Source organism: Convolutriloba macropyga, chromosome 7, assembly GCF_964194025.1.
Source record: "Convolutriloba macropyga chromosome 7, txConMacr16.3, whole genome shotgun sequence".
NCBI classification, from domain to species: domain Eukaryota; kingdom Metazoa; phylum Xenacoelomorpha; order Acoela; family Convolutidae; genus Convolutriloba; species Convolutriloba macropyga.
The window spans coordinates 13,768,226-13,785,152 of record NC_134474.1 but is presented as its reverse complement, the minus strand read 5'-3'; the positions used below and the strand labels follow the sequence as shown (position 1 = coordinate 13,785,152).

Sequence of the window (16,927 nt, the reverse complement as noted above, 5' to 3'; positions counted from 1 at the left end):
ACAATGAAATGGTTAAGATCTTTATACCTTGAATTTTCGGAAGATTTTGTCAAAATTTGCAATTGTTTCCAAAATTTTTACAATATTTGTTTTTTCTGAGTTTGACGAGCATTCTGGCCAACGAAACTTAAGTCTTGGAGATGGGTTTCTTGACAGAACTTGCGAGACAAAAAAATGGTTTTGAACTCTCTTTACTGCGATTTTGAAAACTTTATGTTATTAATTTTGCCTTTTTTCATTGGGAAATCTGGAAACTTTTCTTTGGAATAATTGCACTTTCGGTTTTTTATATGATTCAATTACTATTAAGGCTAGAAAACTAGAAGCTGCAGAGTCGAATCTCATCATGGAAGTATTCATATCTGTCTTTCTCTTTCTGTCGGTTAGGGTTTCTTTCCTTCTGTTTATCGTTCACGTTTTATCTCTCTCTCTCTCTCTCAGACACACTCTCTCTCTCTCTCTCTTTCTCTTTCTTGATGCTGCACTTCAGCTGCTGATATTTGTTGTAATGTCATCATATCTGACCCTCATTAACAATGAGTTATTGTAGAAACATTTTTATCATAAATGACCTAACAGTCATTTTTTAGGAAATCATTGTCAATTGCTCTCGAAAACAATTTGTAGCAAATCTATTAATCCTGTTTTTGTCTCTTTTATGCAATTTTTCGCTTGGCCGGTTTTTCGTCTTACCCATTTGACTTTCGTCTTCAGAAACGAGATAAACAGGAAACAGGTAGCGTCCAGGTTGCATAAAACTCTCTTGGAGCAGTTGAGCCCACTAGTCTTCAAGTGTGCGATTAGCAGAAACTGGTTTGGAGACTTATACTTATGGTGTAAAGGGCGTTTCTTAGAAATTGATCCCACACCCACCGCCCCCACATCAGTCCCCCCAATCCCCTTTTGCACCCCCGCTGCGGTCACCTTAAGCCCCTTCAATTATTCTAAAACTAGCCTCACTAAAGTTGGCTAGCTACTGACGAAGCCAACCGCTCGCCGGTCGTTTGAGAGCAATTCGCCCGACGTTAGTCTGTTATGTTTTAGCAGTTGTCAATCTTATTCAATTTTTTATAACATCTCATAAGTTTTTTTTTATTGAGCTCTACTCCTTCCGAAGTAAGCTTTTGGTTGAGTTCTTCTCGCTCACTATTTATCCTAGAGCTACTGTATGGGTAAGACTTGACGGTTCAAGGTTATTTACATCTCATTTTTTACTGAAAAAATTTTCAGTTTGTAATTACTCCGATTTGTCGTTGTTTGCCTTTATTGTTTAATATTTTTTTGGCAGGAGCTGGGTAATGCACTGATTGAGAAGAAGTATTTTTAGTGACTTCCTAGAGTACCAATCAAGAGTCAGAGCTTAACTTTTTTGAGTGTATCATTTTTTTTATTTTTGATTTTTCTTCCCTTCCTCAGCCTGTTCTGTATGTCGTTTTTTTTATATCAAAGGGTTATCCTTTTTTGAATTATGAATATTTGTGTTGCGAATTGTTTTGGCTGTAGTGGTTTCGTTGGCGCAAATTGTTTTTTTTTGTATTCAAGAAAATATTTGATTTTTTTGGCTTTTGCCCATTTCTAGTAGTTTTTTTTGCTCTCGAACTGAGCTGAAAGTAATTATCGTAAATTTTTGTGTCTTATGCAAAATAATTGCTTGACAGTTTTGGCGTCACTTCTAGGGTGATGTTCTCATGCTTCTTGATTTTCGCGTGATCTAATTTGCTCTGATTCAGAAATTAAGCTTTTGCTAAAATAAAAGGGATGGTTATATAGGAAGTTGCAAGAGCCTGATAGCTGAGTAGTGATTGTTTCCGTCTAGCATGATGGAGATAGCGGGTGTAAGACCCTCGCTGGTCAGAGTTTTTTTGCACCTGTAAAATTGATCTAGGCTTAGCCTCCTCTGAATTAAACTGCCTCCTTCGTCGTTCTAGAGCAATTTGTCTGATGTTTTTCGGTTTGTTCTCATAAACTACTTGGCGGTAAGCGTTTGTGAATTCCTGCTTATTCTCATGTCGGGTCTTTTTGACGGTTTAATTAATACTTTTGGAAGCTAGTGTACAGTTGTCTGCTGTTGTTAAAACATCTAATTGTTTAAACGACACATAACTTGTTTTCAAAAAAATATGAGTGATATTTTTGGACTGTCCTTGGTTTTCTAGATTTTTAGCCGTCGAATTGGTAACGCAGGCCTCCTTGACTTTTTAATGAGTCAAATGGTAATCTATTCAATCGTTTATATCATATCTAATGTTTTACAAATTTGATCCGACTTGTTTTCAAAATATATGGTTACTTGTTTTTGTTGTTCTGCCTCATAGTCTCACTAATATCGGGTCTCAATGGCTCTCTATTTAGTAAAAATTAAACGTATTTGATAGATTTATGTAATATCTAACTGTTGTAACGATTTTAACACTTGTTCTGAAAAAATTCTGGTTTGAAGTTTGCCCGTTTTTTTGCTTTCGCTTAGGGTGTTTTCGTTGTAAGTTTGGCATTTGACATTTTCGATGACTTCTGTGCAGTTTAATGTGTTTGCTTGACGTCATCTGTTACTCACTTTTGCGTCAGGTTTGGTCAATTGCGTTATATTTTTTCGACTTGATTCACGCGAAAAAATGGCTACTGCTTTCACTTAATTGAGTTTGAAAATCATTACTTAATTCAAGATTTACATAGTGCATTTAAACAGTTTATTAGTTTTTTTATAGCCGCTGTTGTCCTTTCAAGGGCGCTCTCCTTTTAAATTCGTTTTTACCTTTTTTTCGTCTTACAAGTAAAATTCATTCAACACATTAACTCGAATACGTTCAAGCTCAAAAAATGAAGTCAAAGGAAATGGGATGAACTAATAAAGCCCCCTGGGACAGGCTTAAAGGTTTAAAAACTTAGCGCGTTAAGTTATCACAGTTCTTTAGGCTATACTGCTAAATGGTATTAGTATCAAGCTGATTTTCCTCCAATTTAAAGTCTGAAGTCGGCATATTCATTAAGTCTTATGATACTGCGGACCCAACTAGAATACTTATCAAAAAATTGAGGTGTCGTTGATTTTTTCTCTTATTTTTCTCTTAGTCTTTTAATCCTAACGTTCGTCAGTTGGGTCAGCGGTGGTTTTTTTGGGGCAATCCCCTGGCTATGTTTATCTCATGCATCTGATTTTAACAGAGTGCTATTCTTAGAGCGTTTTCCCCTCATAACATAGAATTTACACTCCGATTCTAACCCCTATAACAGGTGGTAATTTTTCTATACTTACTCTTTCCTTGTTTTCATGCCTTTGAAGGTCACGGAGGTCTCTCGCAGCTATTTTTTTCACTCTGCCGGTTGTTTTGTTTTTTTTAAATCCTTGTTTTTTATAAATCGGCACCGGCTCGTGCAGTCAACGTCTGGAAAGGGAAAATGATTTCTGATACATTTATACTGATCTGTTGCATATTGATTAACGTATTGACCTTTATTTGTGCGTTGTGATTGTAGATACTTTCTTGGAGGATTTCCTTTTGACGTATCCAGTGTTCCTGAGCAACTCCAAACTCACCTCAATGCTCACCAGGCACTACACGACCCTGCCACTCCAATCCGTATCTGCTTCCTCAACCTCCTCCATGGGCGGCGGATTAGGTTCGAGTAACGGAGGAGCGACGGGCGGTGAAGCGGACGGAATGTTCCAGAAGAAACGTAAAGTGATCCATTTTGTACTGAGATGGTGTGTGATGGCACTTCATGAATTTACAGAAGATCCAAGTCTGATATCATTCCTCAATGTAAGTTTGAGTTTTTTCAGTGATTTTCGCCTTGAATTTCCTCGCCGGCCCTAATTTTATTCTAGCTACATTTTAGTTTTAATTTCTTCGAAGTTTTCCATTTTGATGTCCTCTTTAACCTGTAAAATAAGAGCTATGCTGACTAATAAGATCGAAACATTTGAAACATTAAAACGTCATAATAATTTGAGGGGAAGATTGCTGGGAATTTGGTAGGAAGATTGCTGGGAATTTGGTGGGTGACTTTGATGATATCGTAAAATTTATGGGATTCATTTTCTCTATGGGTTTTTCAATAATATATCCTTAACCTTGTGGCAAATTTTCCAAAACCATTATTGTGTTTTAGGAGCTGTGCAACAGTTGTGCAAATGATGTGAAAAGCTATCCCCTTTTGAAGAATGAGCTGCACGCATTGGAGCAGGCAAAAGCTGGCAAAATTACATACTACGATTACAGGAAGCAGAACGTGAGTTGCAACTTTGATGACGCAACCAAGATAATAAGCATGGACCACAATGCTCATCTAAATTTGACTGCTCATTTTGATTTGTCATTTTGACATCGTAATTGGGGATCATAATTCGAGCGTAAGATAAAAATGCGAGGAATTTTTGCCCCGAACTCCGAATGGTATAGTTAGTTCCTATTTTATGACTTAAAAAGTCTACCGGCACCAAATTGAACTCATTTACAAGTGAAGCCGTTGCGACTTACAGGCCAATTAAAAAGATCAAGTATAAGTAAGTGCGGTCAACTTTTACAAAGTATTGAGATATAACAATGGAGACCAGGTTCAAAAGTGAGTGAATTTATCCAAAATTTTGGTATCAATAGACGCTTGTGATGATCAATTAATCAATTCTCGTTGTGATAACAACAGTTGCATAACTTACGGATGAAAAAACTTGTAAGCGCCGGATTAATAGTACAATAATCTGAAGCGGTGTTGAAATTCTGCCATGGTATGAAAGTATCTTTATCCATCCTATGAGAATGGCGGAAAAATGTAGTCTAATCAGTTACAGGGTGGCGTAAGTAATGCAACTGTTGTAATCTCACAGTTGTTTTCACCTCGGAAGTATTCAACAACTCGGCTTTGCCTCAAAGTTTGAAAACTTCTCTATGGCGCTAACAACGTGTGGTAATATTCATTGTGGTGTCTGATTTTTCCAATCCGGTTCCGAACAATCTGGTTTACTGTAAAGCGTACAGTACAATGCAATGTTCTTAGAATAATTTGTGATGTGTGGCGTATGTTTCAGAGGAGTTACGTAATGACACAAGGACGCAGAAGTGAGGAACATCATCCTGAGAAGAGAAAGTCCATCAGGGGACCAGACGAAAGTAAGCACTTGGACTTCTCAGCTCTTATAGATTCTTTGATATTTCTTTCAAAATGATTGTGAAGATCTTGCTTGAGAATTTGTTTTTGGTGATGGTTTAAGAACGCTTGTTTTGGAAAATACCTTGAAATAACGTAGCCCTGATTGTAATGTGGCCATATTATCGACTGTTTGATTCAGCAACGAACTGATTTCTTCAAGATCTTAATCAGATTTTTTAGGTTTCTTCAGGTTGCTTAACTACAAAATAATCGTTTTGTAATCATTGCTTCATTCCTCATTTTGGCGTTTAAGTTTAAAGTAATTAGACTAATGCTTTTGGACGTATGCAGTTGCAATTGGATCGTATAGCTGCTTCGAATGTACTCTCACTCTTTGCATGATGTAGCTGTCAATATAACTGCATTATGTTTTCTGTGCAGATATCTTCAAAGTGTACTGTTTTGACCACACGTACACTACTCTTCGTCTGCCCATGGACACGAAGGCCGAGGTGATCGCTACTCAGGCTGCCAGCAAACTGTGTCTAGAGGACGAAATGCTATTGTACGAGGTCAAGTCAACCGGAGGTTAGAGACCATTAAAGGTCATTCAATAGTTATTAATAGCCGCCCTCATCTTCTCAGCCGGCTATTATAGCGCTCCTATTTTTAATAGCCGCCCTCATCTTCTCAGCCGGCTATTATAGCGCTCCTATTTTTTTTTTTTTTTACTTCGTCGAATAAAAAAATGTTTCGCTTTACCTCATTTTGCCGCCTTTTCAACATTTTGCGTGAAATCTTTTTGACTTCTCTAGGCTAGTTTCTCTCTTCTCTCATTCTGCTAAAAGTGATTTTGAACATCAGTTGCTCAGCAAAGCAATTCAAAATGAACAGAGTCAGTATGAAAAATTGAAGTCAGAAATAGAAACGGGATAAACCCATAAAGCCCAATTTTAGATGCCCGCTATTTGAACGTCGGTCCTATAAGTATAAGTTACCTCTCTCTAATGCTTATTGTTATTGATAGTAGCCCATGTAGCCTCTCTCTAAGAAACAGAAGTATGTTCAACTACGAAATGCCATCAAAATAAATCGGACTTAAAAAAATGTTTTTGTCCAAAAATCTTTTTTTTTTCAATATCTTCTGTTATTTCAATCCCAATCATGCTTATTGGAATCAACGGCGGCTATTTTCCGGCAATCTGCCGGGTATGTTTATGACTGAATTGGCAACTTTTAAAAAATTGTTGTTGAAATTTTGAGGTTTTTAAACAATTTATGTACTTAATCTGTGACATTATAGGATTGTCATTGGTAATCGTTTTGTAATCATAAAAAGTTTCATTAATGATTTAAGTTTAAATTAATTAGACAACTGCTTTTCGACGTATCGAGTTGGATTGAAAGAATGCTGGTTGTCCACAGAGTTTAATTTTGCTAGCGAGTTTTGAAAAGCGAAAGTCTCATGAGATTAATGTGCTAGTTTTTAGTGATCATTTTCATTGCCTATTGATTGATATTTTATGCAGAGCGGATTCCTTTCAAGAAGAATGATGTGTCAGTGACCTCTGCCCTCTCAATCAACGGTCGTCTATTCGTGGCCAGTAGGGACCACGTCGACAAACTGTGTCCACTGCCCGATCAGGTTGGTAACAAGCATACCGTTATCACCCTTGCTTTCATACATCTAGAAGACTGGGGTATTGAATGCCTTGAGGTCCCTTTTGTGAAATAGTTTTTACCGTGTATGTTTGTGTTAACAGGAAGGTCCGCAATGTGGCACTAGTGTCCAGCTGGAGATGATGAGTAGCAAAGAGATTGCATACCAACTCACTATTCTCGAATACGAACTCTTCAGCTGCATACACGAGGTATCTTTGCACCTGGTACTTTTTACGGCTCCTGAAATTTTGTTCTAAGATAACGTTTTGCTTCGCTGAGTTGTTTACTAAGAGCCGACTATAGCTATTACTTTTTTATTTCGTACCAGTTAAGGAGTTGAGATATAGGGTGGTTTTGGCAACGAGAGGAAATAGGTACAGATCGATATCGTGGCGATGTTCGCCACCTGTTTGAATTTTAAATGTTGTTTAATTGCTCTTAAGTGAAGTTTGTCGCAATTATATTAGTCCTGTTAGTGTTGTTATGCAATTGTTCGTGCTACCAGTTTTTCGCCTTTTCGTCTGACCAAAGAATTTTTGATTTTCTTGACAAAGGGGATAGACTATTGGAGCCTAACTAGTCTCGAAGTATGCGGTTTACCGGAACTGCTAAATAGACATGAATTCATATAATAAATGTCAATTCTTTTGGCGTGGTTGCTTAAATGACACCCGTTTTTTAAGTATGAGATCAACAGTAGTTAAGTGTCAAGATCAAATTCAGTTAATGTGGAGGGCATTAAGTGGCTGAGCAACTCCCTTATAGGCTTTTATAGCCCCTATGTTGAAATCCCTAAGCCCAGCTGGCCAGTACCGAAGCCAACCGCTCGCCGGTCGTTTGAGAGCTAATCGCCCGATATTAGCCGGTTATGTTTAATGTTCACAATTTGTTTTTGTTTTCTTCCTTGTATTGAGATAGAGTATGAGTTTTACCTTCCTTTGAAAACAAATTCGCCATATGCATTTCGCTACCGGCTTTGTGGAGTGATGACATTCTTCCGAAAGAGTTTAATTTTTAACTTTTGAGTTTAATTTTTATACAATCTCTACCAATCCTATGTTTTGTTTTAGTACGAGTTCATCTACCACACATTTGGAAGACACAACTTCGGAAAAATTACAGCTAATCTTGACATATTCTTGCGACGCTTCCACGAGGTTAGCATTGGATCCATGTTTTCATCTACGTTATGTTTGTCACATCTATTGTCGAAGTTCAAAGCGACTTTGTTTTACATCGCAGTCTAGTATTAGCTGTTTTGTTTTAGGTGCAGTATTGGGTGATAACAGAGCTGGTGTTGTGTCAGAATTTGACCAAAAGAATCGCCATTCTGCGCAAGTTCATCAAAGTAGCACAATAGTGAGTAGTCAACATTTAAGTTTTTCTCGAACCAAGTTTGAAGCAATTATTGTAAATGTGTGTCTTTTTATAGCTGCGAAGCTGTAAGCTGAGCGGAGCTATATTGCGGTGCGCTTGGTTTTTAATAGCCGCACAGCGATAGCTGAGGCTATTATTGGCCTTCTCTTGGTTTTTTTACAATCCAAAAATTGGATTGCATTTGCTGTTTTTTTTTGTAAGATGTTTGCACACCTTTTTTCATGACTTTGAGCTTTAAAAACGGGATAAACAGGTGAAGCTCATCGGGCATCAAGATTCATTAGAGGCCCTTTGTCGCGTGTAGTTGTTCTTAAAAAAAGTGCTTAGAGTGGTGAGGCTACTGGGAAGGCCGTAATTCAATGTTAAATGGTCATTTTTAGAAGTTTTGAGCCCAAAATTGAGGTTTGTAAAAGTTGATAAAGGTCTTTTGCGAGACATAAGTACTTTTTATGGCCATTTTAAGCGCTGAATATTTTGGTACTCCAACCATAAACGCAATTTTATACTAATTTTTACTATTCTTTCCAAGTTTTTTGTTTAAATTTTTTGTTAATTTGTGAGTTTTTTCAGCCCTAGGTGTCACAGAACCTCCTCTAGGGTTTCACAATAGGATACTCCACAGTTTCTACTGTTAATGGAATGGTTTTCAACATTTTAACGTCACGAATCGTACCAATTTGATAAAAATTGCATTTTTACAAATAAGAGCAATTTTTTTTCTAAAACTCGCAACTTTTTTTCAAACTTTTTGACATTGTTTTATTTAAGTTTTTCCAACCACAGGGACCAGAAAATCTCCTTTAGGGTTTGATGATAAGCTGCTGAAAAATGTTTTTTGGCCTTGCAATGGTTTTCAACATTTTAATGACACAAATGTTTGCAATTTTTTTTAATAAAACTTACAATTTTTTAAAAAATTTTTAGTCATTTTTTAGGTTTCTCCAGCTTCAAGGACCAAGCAATCTTCTCTAGGGTTTGATAAAAGGTTATTGCATAGTTTCTGGTGGCAATAAAATAGATTTTAACATTTTAATATCACGAATTTATCTATTTTTTGATAAAATTTGCAATTTTCAAGTTTTTCTAAAATATTTGTCTTTTTGTTTTTTTTGGCCTAACCAGCCAGGCAGTTTCCTTTAGAGCTTGATGGTATTTTACTGCATGGTTGCTGGGGACAGCTGAATGTTTTAAACAGGTTAAGCTCAGCGGACATCAAATTTCATTAGAGGCCCTTAGCCGCGTTTAGTTGTCCTTCAAGTGTTTAGAGTGGTGAAGCTACTGGGAAAGCCGTAATTCAAGGTTAAAAGGTAATTTGTAGGAGTTTTTGAGCCCAAAATATTGCAATTTTTTGCTTTTTTTAACCATTTTTTGTTTTTGTTTGGTCCAATCTAAAATTGACCTTTGTAATAGTTGATAAAGGTCTTCTCGAAGACATAACTACTTTCTATGACCATTTTCAGAGCTATATGTTTTGGCTTTCCAACCATAAACACGCAATTGTATAATTTGATTAATTTTTTTCAATTTTTTGAGTTCTGTAGCCCTAGGTGTCAAGAGTTTGGAAATAGGTTCTAAGTGATAATTTCTAGTGATAATGGTATGGCTTTCAACATTTTAACATCCCGAATTTTACCAATTTTTTAAAATAAAACTTGCATTTTCTGTCAATATTTTCTGAACATTTATTATCATTATTTAAGTTTTTCGAGCACCAGGAAACCATCGGTTTGATATCATCCGTTTGAAACCATCGGTTTGATATCAGGTTAGTGAAAAATTTTTTTGGACCATGGAATGCTTTTCAACATTTTAATATTACAAATATAACAATTTTTTTGATAAAACTTCATTTTGCATTCAAGTTTTTCAAACAATTGTTGTCATTTTAGGTTTCTCCGGCTAAATGGACTAAGGGATGTCCGAATAAGGTTTGATAATAGGTTACCGCTTAATTTCTGGTGGCAATGAATTAGATTTTAACTTTTTAATGTCACGAATTTTTTAATGTCACGAATTTTTTAATGTCACGAAAGGCCAGCTAAATTCCTTTGGGGTTTGATAGTATGTTACTACCTGGTTGCTAGTGGAATGGAATGGTTTCTTTTTCGATATCTCGAGTTGTTCCAATATTTTGATAAAACTACGGTTTTTCAAATTTTAGATATTTTGTTCCAAATTTATCTATCTTTGTGAGCCAGTGAAACTATTCTAGGCTTGAAATAGGGATACGGGATAGGGTCTGGTGATAATGAAATGGTTCTGAAGATATTAATTTCACGAATTTTAAGCAAGATTTTGTCTAAATTTTGGAATTGTTTATAAATTGTTTGAAATTTTTTTGTCGTTTTCTAAATTCAACCATCGTTGCCGGCCAGCGAAACTTTTTGCCGAAATGTTTTGCAGATCGGTTAAATGAAAGAACTCCAGGAGAAAAAACTGTTATTAAACCTTTTTTCTGTTAAATTTATAGACTTTAAATTTTACTCTTTCCAGTTTTTTTGAAGCATTTTTCGTATTTCTCGAGTTTATCTACTTTTAGTGGCAAATAGTACACTTTCAATGCTTGTGCGTGAGTGAATGAGTATAATGAATTTTATCATGTTGAGCCTTCAGGGTGAAAGCTTCAAGAGTTTAACAAGGATTATTTTTTGTTTAGTGTTTGACTATTTTAGTTTCTCAACTACTATTTTTTCTTTTTGGCTGCGATTGTTCAATTGATCTTTTGGTCAGGTAAATTATTTCTCAGCTTTTCATTGAATTCTGTTCATTGTGTTTCAGGACGTGTCCTTCTTTGTTTTCTATTTCGTCGTCAAGTTTTTTGTTACGACCATATGACTTCACAACCACTTCAAATCTGCTTTTTGTTCATTCGTTCATGCAATTTCAACTGAAGTGCGTACGTGACGTCATTTTTTGCTCTTAGTGGAGCGAGATTTTTGTTGTTCATTCGCGTGATTAAATTTTTGGTCACACGTGACTTAGCTCACTCTCAAAAATGACTTTCTGACTTTGAAATTGACTTTTATTTATTCGAATTCAGAGATAAGGTCAAGTGAATGTGTGTCACTCTAAATGACGGTTATTTGAGAGCAGCAGTAACTTGTACAGATCTTTAGTCAAAATATAACATTTCAGCCCTCAATGAAGTCTAATTTTTTGGTCTGTCTATTTTACGCTTTTTTGAGACTGCAGATCTACGAAGCTATTGCGGCTGTTTTCTGGCAATCTGCCAGCTATGTTTGTTTTGTCGTCTGACGCTCTTTTTCGTTTGATTTGTTCACACAGCAAAACTGAAATTGTCAAGTCCTCTGAATGACTTCTTCCTCTCACTAACGGCATTTGCGCGCGTGACGTCATTTCTCACTCTTTAGGCAACGTTTTTTAAGTCATTTGCGTGATTAGATTTTGATCATACGTGACATACCTCACGCAATAAAATGACTTTTGCGCTTTAAAACTTAAGTTTATTTTGAGTTAGTATAAGGTCAAGCAAACTCATTTGTTCAATAAAGGTCCCTAATAGAAACGCTCTTCTGCCGAATGAATTTTAACATAAATTTATTGCGGATTTTTTTTGTTTAGCGTTTTGAGTGGTATCTGTTTCTATCTCCATTGTACGGCACGCAAGTCTATTCTTTCGCAGCTATTCTGGCAATCTGCGGGCTATGTTTTTAAAAGCGGACCCGTAATGGCTGGGGCTATTATTGGCATTGGCGCGCTGTTTTATCTGTTCCTTCATTTTTATGATTTTTGAAGTCAAATTGGAGTGATGATTTTGGTCACGCCGCAACAGCAAGTGGAGCGAAAAAGCGAGTGGTTGTTTCAGCGCGATTTTTTTTCAATCTAAGTTTTAAGTAGAGTGAGAAAAGGGTGTATGAACAAAAATTCGCGTTCTCGCTTGTTTTTTGTTCACATGCGGCATTTCCGCTTAGACTTATACTGTTTTTTTTTTTCGATTTTTTAAATCAATTTTTTTCTTAAAGGTTTTTCTAATCCAACCATTGTTCATTCTAGGTGTAGTTTTTTTGTTTTATCAATAAAATTTCTTTGAATTGTATGTCAGGACTTGTCCTGCTATGTTTTTGTATTTCGTTGTCAAGATTTTTGTTACGACCATATGACGTCACGATCACTTCGAATCTGCTTTTTGTTCACTCATTCATGCAAATTCAACTGAATTGCGCATGTGGTGTCGTTTTTCACTCTTGTTGGAGCGAGTTTTTTCATTCGCGTGGTTAAGTTTTGGTCACACGACTTACCTCACTCTCAAAAATGACATCCTCACTCTGAAATTGACTTTTCTTTATTTTAATCAATTGAGATAGGGTCAGGTGAGTGTGTGTCACTCTAAATGAGGGTTATATGAGTGCAGCTAATGGAATAGCAATGTGTAATCAAAATCTAACATATCAGCAGTTAATAAAAATAATTTTTTGGTCCGTTTATTTTACTATCTTTTTGAGACTACAGATCTACAAATCTATTGCGGCTATTTTCTGGCAATCTGCCAGTTATGTTATGCAAAATTTTCGCTTGGCCGTGTTTGAGCTATTGTTCAATAACGTTCTTTGATTTCATGAGTGACTTTTTCACACATTCATTTTTGAGTGATCTAAGTTGCTCTCGTTCTGAAATAAAGTTCGTTGGTAAAAGCGATTGTGCGAGAAAGGAAATCAAACCCAATGTCGCTAGGTCACGTGTTCGAGCCCCTGTGGGTTTGTTTTTGCACCTATAAAACATTTCCAAGCTACGCCCCCTCTAAAATGAATTGCCCCCGCCTGTCGTTCAAAAGCAATTCGTCCGGCGTTAGTGGTTTATATTCTCATTTTGATAGTTAAAATATTTGAGAAATAACAATCAGACGCACTATCAATAATTCAATGAACGAAAGTTCAATAAGAAGGACAGTGTGCATAGCTATAGCATCTAATATATGATCCCGAAGACAGTAGGAATTTGTAAAGTGAAGTCATAATTTTAAACCACGTCGTTATATCAATTTTGATGAGAAGTAAGGATGCATAATTTTCTGACCTGCTCTTAACTGATAGTTTGACTTGGTTTTTTAACTGGGTTGTTTTTAGCTGCAAAGAGTACCAGAACCTGGACACATTCTATGCAGTAGTGATGGGACTGAACAACGTGGCTGTGAGCAGACTGAGGGAGACTTGGGAGAAGTTGCCGATGAAACTGCGCAAGATGAGTCACGAGTTTGAGAACATGTTGGATCCGTGCAGGAACCACAGACTGTACCGACTGGCACTGGCCAGGATGAATCCGCCTATTATACCTTTTTTACCCCTGTTGATGAAAGGTTATTAGGAGTTTTTATCCTGCCATTCCTACATGCTATCCTCCAAAAGTGTGATTTGAATGCTTTGGTTAGATCTTAAACGTGCAACGAATTCAGCTCCAATTGTGGTATCTTGTGTACTTCCGATAATTTAAGTTTTCAAACTTTCGTTTATTATACATTTCTGATTCTTGATAGGGAGTTGTCGGATATGGAGAGTTTACAACCATTAATGAAAAATACAACAATTGTGTAGAAATGTTTGTACTGCACGAGTATTCACTATATTGAAATTGGTCAATGCAACCTCTGTTTAGACATGTTGTTCACACACGAGGGCAATCGCACCTACTTCGACGGTCTGGTCAACTTCGAGAAAATGGTGAGCTTTTTTGCTTTGCAACAATTCATTCTGTAGAAAGCATAAGAATAAACTCAATAGAAATTTCATAACCAGATAGCGCTAGTTAAGTCAAATAATTTAGGTCAAATTAGACAAGTTAATTAGGTGTTTGAAATAAACTTTCTTTCTTGAAGGGTTATTGTTTTGAAGGCGCCAGAGAGGGGAGTTGAGTGACATATCTTAAACAAACAAATTGATGAACAAAAGCATATTGAGCTGTCGATATCTTTCGTTTACTTAGCAAAGTTGAATTTCTGCATCAGGCCAAAGTCGAAATGAGTGATTTAAGTTTAGAAGAAAAGTAGAGAGCGAACATTTGAAGTGAACTAGATACTTTGAACAGAATTGGAATTTCAATTTGAACCAAATTAAAGTGTGATTTCAAATTTACAAAATAATTGGCAACTCCAAACTTGGTTCACTCAACTCTTTAAGTTATAATCGTCATTGGAATCTGAAATTGTGTGGGGATATTCCCCTTATGATTGTTGATATATAATAGGGATACGCAGCCGTATATACGTTTCTGATGTGAGTTATTAGCACCGGAAGTGGTGTTATTCGACGGTTTTTGATACTTTGCAGTATAATTTTGATAGTTTATGGATAAAATAACGGTATAAACCAGTCGTACTAGCATGTACTTTGTGCAAAAATGTATTGGGTGATCATGGGAATGGTTTAGAAAGTTTTGTGAGAAATTTATTTGCATTTTGAAATAAGAAAAGACAATTTATCAGTTTTTCGAAATACCCTACCAATAAAAAGTTGTCCGACCCCCCCTGGGATGGGAAGGAGTTATTGGTTGATAACTGGTTAATGATGGGGAGTTACACCTAGTGGTCCTCTATTGCGAGAATAATTTTCAGGCGAATCTGACCACCCACTCTCCAGCTATTAACACCGGAAGTAGTGTGATTTGATGGTTTTTAGGTATTGTACTGTGAAAATGAATGTTTGAGTCAGAAATAAGGCGATTAATCAGTTGTAATGTCCTGCACGTATGAATTAAGGTTTTTGCATGGTCGTGGGAAGGGTTTAGGATGTAAAATGGCAATTTTTTAGTATATTGGTAATTATCACAGGAATGTAGTTAGCACCTAAATTGAAATAGTATTTTTTCGAAAAGTTGACGTCGGATTGACCTGAAAATTGGGGGATAGACTAATTTGGGTACGAGGAATCCAATTTTAATTTCAGATTTGACCCCACACCAACCTGCACGGAACTAGCGCACGCCAGTGCTGCGGAACGTAAAATTTGAATTGCTCGTGGAGTATTGGTAGTAGCCCTATGATTTTTGGAGGGTTAGTGTAACTTTTCAAGGGCTTTCGATTGGTGATAATTTCAATCCCAGATTCCGACCGGAAGTTGGTGCTTCGGGACAACCCGAGTGCCGAAAACCGGAAATTGGCCTTTTTGAGCGGCCGAATGACTTTGAAATGGTATTAATATGATAACCTGAGACAGTGACAAAAAATAACCACCCCGGTCAATTTTGACGAACTCGGATTTTTCGGGTTTCGGCCCCCACGACTCGTTAAAAATTTTTAAATTGCAAACGACTCGCAACGGCTGATCCGTTGGTCATGAAACTTGGCAGGCAAGTTGGTGGCACCCTATAGTTACTATAAAACTTTACTCGAAGACGTTTTGACCACTGCTCCATAAGTTATTAAGTTTGGAAATTTTGGTGTCATCCGGGAGGTCGATGAAAAGTGTGCGCGGTCATTGCTCGCGTTCTATTAGGAGTAAGGTGATAAAAATTGGTGAGCAGGTGTAACTATGGTAGCGCTTTCCGTGCCAATAATGATTTTTACCAAATTGACCCCTCGTTTTGGAGGAGTGACCTTTGGATGACCTCTAGAGGTCACACTTCTGGGTTCTAAGGAATATTAGACTTTTCGGCGGTTTTTAACTGGGGAATTGCATGAAATGTTGAAAAAAAGCCCGTAATAACAACTGCTCTTAGCTTTGAGGTTGAGTTTAGTTATTTATTCAACACATGATTTTTGACAGGGATTGATTGCAGCTAATTAATTTTATAGCGGAAATAGAGGTATAAGATCTTTTCAGAATAACGTTCAATGTTTACTAAGCAAACACTGATTGTCATGTCAAGTGCATATTTAAGATAAAGTGGAGTGGATTTGTTTACATATGAGTCCAAAGGTCGTTTACTTAAGATAAGTAGAAAGTTGAACAATGGTTGGTAGCAGTTGAATGACAGAGCATAATTTGATATTGGTTGTTTGCATAGCAAACAAAGCCCTCCCACAGAATGTAACAATTTCAAGTGTAAGTTGCATTGTTTACTTAAGAGATTAAAGTTTGTTTGTTTAAGATAAGAGCGTATTGGTTGAGTATAAATTGAAGTGACAGAGAAATTTAGAGAGAGAGAGGCAGACTTTGGAGATTCTGGGAGAACTTCAGAAGTTTGGATTCGCACAAGCGAGGGAAAGTAGTTGGTTTAGTGGGACTAAACTTTTAAAGATAGTTTGAAAAGCTGGGAAGAGATTGAGAGTGAGATAGAACTCTGCAAGTTTGTAATTGCAAGACCAGCTGGGATACTGTGAGCTGTTTTGATTTAGTTCATTTGGGAAGTGAAACACGGATATTGTTATTATTATTTTAATTACTATTATAAATTGTCTTTGAGTTTGTCCTTTCCATTGATGTGCAAGTAATTGTCTTACAATTGTTATCAATATAACTAGAATTGATATTACGAGCCCCATTGTGAATTGACTTATTTCAAGGCAATCTAATTTGCAACAGCATACAAGAGTGGAAGAGGGGAAATAGCAGAGTAACAAATTAACGCTTGCTTCACCAATTCAAAACCTTTGGTTTATTTTATTTGATCGATCTTCTGGGCGACAGAGTCCCCTCACTGTTGAGCCTAGCAGAAATTCAGAAGACGACACATTCGTCAAATAGAATGATTAATTTCTCTCGAACGAAACTTGAAGCAATTATTGTAAACTTGGTTGTTTTAACGCAATTTTTTTTGGTTGATTGCTTTGTTTCAAAATTTTCTTTCGCTTAGCGATTTGTTATTTCGAGTGTCTTTTTCACGCTCGATTCTTGGGTGATCTAACTTG

General features: G+C 36.5%; 1 protein-coding gene across 1 annotated transcript in view; it reads left to right on the top strand.

The window, feature by feature from the left end:
* LOC142342621 (rap guanine nucleotide exchange factor 4-like) overlaps positions 1–16,927 on the top strand; it is a 55,703-nt gene that overhangs the window by 36,992 nt on the left and 1,784 nt on the right. Inside the window, 10 exon segments of the mRNA XM_075394040.1 lie at positions 3,475–3,761; positions 4,111–4,230; positions 5,027–5,108; positions 5,530–5,676; positions 6,618–6,733; positions 6,852–6,959; positions 7,821–7,907; positions 8,018–8,109; positions 13,212–13,441; positions 13,738–13,802. Coding sequence (XP_075250155.1) covers positions 3,475–3,761; positions 4,111–4,230; positions 5,027–5,108; positions 5,530–5,676; positions 6,618–6,733; positions 6,852–6,959; positions 7,821–7,907; positions 8,018–8,109; positions 13,212–13,441; positions 13,738–13,802 — 1,334 coding nt within the window.